At 42.6% G+C, this 5,192-nt stretch overlaps 1 protein-coding gene across 1 annotated transcript; it reads right to left on the bottom strand.

Moving 5' to 3' along the window:
* Window positions 1–366: 366 nt before the first annotated feature.
* On the bottom strand, window positions 367–4,626 carry LOC112278813 (dnaJ protein P58IPK homolog B). The gene is made up of 10 exons (XM_024512610.3): window positions 4,018–4,626; window positions 3,456–3,536; window positions 3,117–3,282; window positions 2,782–2,980; window positions 2,180–2,340; window positions 1,959–2,052; window positions 1,533–1,745; window positions 1,251–1,331; window positions 784–1,002; window positions 367–605 (listed from the first exon to the last, which is right to left on the bottom strand). Exons 1-10 carry the CDS (start codon window positions 4,184–4,186, stop codon window positions 444–446), a joined length of 1,545 nt encoding a protein of 514 aa, XP_024368378.1. The 5' UTR covers window positions 4,187–4,626; the 3' UTR covers window positions 367–443.
* Window positions 4,627–5,192: the final 566 nt, after the last annotated feature.

Here is a 5,192-nt window from a genome sequence, read left to right as displayed (position 1 = left end):
CATTTCAGTGCCTGGCATTCCTGTCTAAGCTGGGAAAGGTAAGGATCAGTGTAGCCGTGAATTGAGTGACAACCCACGTCCCTTTCTGCTCAGCTTCAGGCACTTTGGGATGTCATTATTGATGGTAGTCGAGGAAAACCGGGTATAAACTAGGCGAACAGTTTTAGGAAAATAAAATAGGCCTACGGCTTAGATACCCAAAGTCTGGCATAAAAGCACACCATGACGCAGAGAGCGCCATTGACGTTACTGAGCTATCCAAGCGAAATCTTCTGACGAATTTACTGCCGGAGCATTCACAAACGTTGAGCTGGAATACTACAATCAACAGTCACGATGAGCGGATACGATTCCAAAGAGCATCCATGTTTGTAACAATTTAAGCTTTACTTTGGCGATGCCACAGATGAATGGTACGGGACTACTGAGCTACGCACTAGATCCTAAAAGTGAAATCCGCCTCCAGGAAACCCTCCCTCGAACTGGAAAGAGAATGTTTGGCCTCCACCATTAAACGGGTTGTATCCATGGCCTCCACCCATTTGCTGCTCTTCCATGTCCTCGCCCCTATCATACCGTTCCCTCTTCTCTTCATTTCCAAGTACCTGTGATAATCGAATACATTAACAGGTTTAAGCATTGGAATAATATAGCAAGTCTTCAGAAAAATGTAAAAACCCAAAAGGTGTAGATACAAGTACTCAAAGATTTTGAAGAATGTGGCGTCCTAGTGCTACGAGTTATCACATGCTGCTCCGTTTGCAAAATGGCTTGATAATTCACCTCGTAAGCCTCCGCAACCTCACGGAACTTGTTTTCCGCTTCCTCCTTGTTATCCTGATTTTTATCCGGATGCCACTGAAGTGCAAGCTTCTTGTAAGCACGTTTGATCTCTGCAGCTGATGCTGTGTTCGTCAAACCGAGAATCTTATACCAATCCTTCCGTTTGCTCAACTTCAAGGCATGCTCAGCTCTGTGAAGTCCTTCTCTAAGGTCGTGGTCCTGCCAAATAACACTCTTATCATTAGAAATAACCGAAATAATCGCTGATTTTCAGACAGGACTTGAACAGGAAAGAGTTCCACGACTGTTCTACGGAAGCAGATTGGCGTGATTGACCTCGAAAGATGCCCAAAGACTGCAATTTCCGATACTTGTTACTACAGCGATAAAATCATCTAAAAATCAAAATTCAAAAACGTTCACGAATCTAATCAGAAAGGGTTCCAAGTACGATTCCAAGTACTAACCTGTGGATTTTGCTCAATTGCGGCCTTAAAATCAGCCACAGCTCCTTCCCAGTCTTCCACAAGTAATCTAGCCTCCGCCCTCTAAAAACACAAAACTAGATTGTCAGATGCATCCACACCAAATCTGCCGTTGATTTTTTCTACTCCGACCTTCGACTGCTCTTCAATATTATGCTTTATTATATTGCTTAGAACATTGTATGAGTGAATGATTATTGATAAGAAAGATATAGATACGACAATACTTTGTGGAACGTATCTATAATGAGAAGCATCACGCACCTGCTGCAATGCCTCAACCGAAGCACTATCCATTCCCACAACGAGAGAGCAACGCGTAACAGCATCCTTCCCACGTCCAAGCTTAACCAGTGCTTTGCAGAGGCCCATATTCAGCTTGATGTTGTGAAGATCATGGTCTGGTACAACCTCCAGGGCAGCATAGTAGGCTTCAACAGCGGTGCGAAGCTTATTCTTTTCCAATGCTTCTTCAGCCTGCAGATTTCCACAACTTAGTAATCAAGCAAAAGTCTCCGGAACGACCTATTGAATACACTTAAAATTCATGAGCGATACCAAACTGCACTGGCAGTTCACAGAGCACAAATTTTCCTGAACATGCCAAGATAATACACTTCCAAAGCCTGGAAGTATAAGGAGCATAGATTAAGTTAATATAATTCTGCAATGCAAGGAATCGAGACATACAGCCTTCGTCTTTCTCAGCAAAAGTTTCAACTTAAAATACTGCTTCTTCAATTCTCCATGTTCGGGGTCCAAACGGAGACCTGACTGATAATGCCTGCACAAGGATTTACGTCATTGAAAGCAAAAGAGCCTGTAAAAGCAAAGTATTCACAGAACAACTGAGATAGAAAACCCACTTACATGTAACGTTCAAAAACATCACAAAAGAAATGTATAAGTACCTGAGGGCAACATCATGGTCAGCAAGATAGAAGTATGCATTTCCACGAACCAGTAAAGCATCCAAGTCACCATCATCCAACTTCAGCACACGCCCTGCCTCCGCAACCGCATCACTGAAATCTTTCTTCTTCAAAGCTAATTTAGCTCTCAACAACCGCGCCTGCACGGGTCAATCCATACATCATACATTAATAAGATCAATAATCGTCCACATCCATCCAAGTCGATGTATAAATTGCTTTCTGTCCAGGAAAAACCCGGTTGCTCCTAAAAAGAAGCCTCAAACTTAGCAGTTCATGAGGTGCATGGCTATCGGAAATATTGTTGTAGTTACTCTGGTTCTAGTCTTTAGACATACACATAGCTGGTGCAGCCAAGAATGTTATGTGCAGAAATATTATTTAAAATAATCGCAAACCCAAACATTTCTTGTCGAATATGAAGCTAAAATTATCATCACTTAGAGCCCAACAAAAACCAATCCTGAAACCCATTCAACATATTGATATAATTCAAATGCAAATCTTCTCGAAGCTTCACCGCTTGATAAAGTCTTGGCTATTTACGAGAACAAAACATCCACTTACAGCATTCAATTTACCTGAGCGCACTCTGAAGATATGTCCAGAACGTTCTCCAGAGCCTCCGCAGCCTGGTCGAAATCCTCAGCATCAAATAATGCAGTGGCCTTTTCTAGCAAAGCTGCTGCATGAACTGACTGCTTCAGGTCCTTCGTCCCATGTGAGTGCCCAGGTTTCAGCTCCAATACCTTGTCAAAGTCTTTCTCGGCTTCCTTGAAACTGCAGCCACCAAGGTGTAGCGCATTGGGAATTAGAACAGACGATATTTGCAGTCCCTTATCAACAGAAGTAAGCAACATGAAAGATGAGACGCGAATGGTCAAATGGTTGAAGTCATGACGCATCAATTTCTTACCGACACATTTGTCGCAAAAGTCGTCCTCTATTCAAGTAACCTTGAAAGAACGTTGAATCCACTGATAGCGCCCTGTCTAAATCTACCAAAGCTTCACGGTACTTCCGTTGTTGAAGGTAAACAGCTGATCTTTTTGTAAAACCTAATGGTGCTGCTGGATCCAGTTCTGCAAATCCATGATGGAACCACTTAGTGCTTCGAATGGGGTTTATGAAATTTTGCATTGATTATTCGCATGAAAAACAGAAACGAAATGAAAGACTTTAGTTTCCAACAGCTTTACGAAAGCTCAAATTGCTGTACTCTCATTAATCTCTTAGTAGCAAAGTTTCTACTCACCAATAAATTTGCTATATTGCTTTATCGCAATGGTATAGTCTCCTGAAGATAAAGCGGCATCTCCACTTTGCAAATAAGAAGCTGCCAAGCCACAATAACTCAAAATCAGGCTTCAAAGCGATAACCTGGAATTGAAGCTTCCAGAACTAAAACCCTAGGCTGTCATTACAATTTCTTCAGCGGATTCAAGTCTGTGAAAATGAACAGAGGTAACCTCACCAGCTAAAGCTAGTACACTCCGAACTCAAAATACGTAAGAATTAAGCACTATGAAAGAGATCAAACTGAGCTCGGTAAAGATTCAGAATCTGAGATAATATGCAAAACCAGGATATCCAAGAATTTTGCAAAGAAACCCCTAAATCCATATCCCAGGACTTCAAAGTGAAAACGAGGTGCAACAGCTATGCGTCTAGACATGCAGAACACTTCCTTCAAATTTCTCAGACCTACACACCTTCTTACCAAGTCCCAGAATTGAGTTCCAAAGATAAACCAGACGCTAAAAAAAACTACTAGCAGAAACGCAACGCCATGAAGCACTAAAAAGGACGGAGCATACCAGCATCAGAGGCGAAAGCGTGGAAAGCCTGGCACAGAAACAAAACAGCCAGAGCAATGCCGCGGAAGTAACTCGTCCCCTGTCTCCAGCAAACCGAACCATCAAACAACCTCCACTGAAGCTCCCCTCCCAGATGCCCCGTCCCTCCTCCACTCTTCCCCATCCGCATCTTCCCCAATCGTCTCAATTCGCGACAAAGGCACACACTCTCAAACCCTCCCTCACACCCCTCGATCGGACCCCTCAACCAACCATCCCCCCTCTCACGCCCTCCTCTCCACACCCACTCTCGGCGCTCCAATGACCTAAATTTTGAACACTCTCGTTTCGAGCAGCTTAAATTCAAAATCGCGGTAAGAGCATCAGCAGCAGCAGCAATACTAAGATTGATCACGAATGTACACAAGAGCTCGCTCGCTGCCTTGCACGAGAGAGAGTGATACTTTGCTTGCTCAATGCCGCGCCACAAAATAGAGCATGGCAGCAAATCAGTGAGAATGATCAGCTCGCTGCAAGACAGAACGGCGATCCAAATTGAAGCAAGTGGACGGAAGGGAAGGGAAGGGAAGGAGGATGGTGGTGGAAGTGAAGGGTGGGGGGGTCAGAGGCCGGGTTCGATCCTGCGCCGATTATCTAAGTAGGGAGAGGTGGCTATGACAGGAGGGCGAAGCTCCGAACCAATAATCACCCGAAGGCATGAAACGTGGAAGATGTTTAATGGTTGTGGAGTATGGCTGAGATGACTAGGATCGAGGTTACCGTACCTGAGAGCCTCAGGCTCGGGAATTCTGGTTCGGTCTTCGAAATGGGGCACGTGACAGTTCCTGCTCGCAATCGTCACAATATTCCATTTGATATCTCATTTATTTTTATTTTCTATGGCAACTAGTTTTTATTTATTTATGACATTCTTGATAAATCAACGCATTCATTATAAAACATGTTCATTATTTTATTTTATTTTCTCGATGATGTATTCAAGTACTTATGTGTACTATGGATTAATTTGCACTTGAGTTGAATGGTTGTGATGGTTCTGTTTCGAAAAGTTTAAATAAAAGTAATAAATTTTATAATAAACGTGATAATATATATTGAAATAAAAAATTAAACTGTACGTTATTTTTATTACAATAAATACAATTTTAAGATTTATCACAAGAAAGAATTTAAGA

The sequence above is a fragment of the Physcomitrium patens genome, chromosome 2 (assembly GCF_059467195.1).
Source record: "Physcomitrium patens ecotype Gransden chromosome 2, ASM5946719v1, whole genome shotgun sequence".
Taxonomy (NCBI): domain Eukaryota; kingdom Viridiplantae; phylum Streptophyta; class Bryopsida; order Funariales; family Funariaceae; genus Physcomitrium; species Physcomitrium patens.
This window is presented reverse-complemented; position numbering and strand designations above follow the sequence as displayed.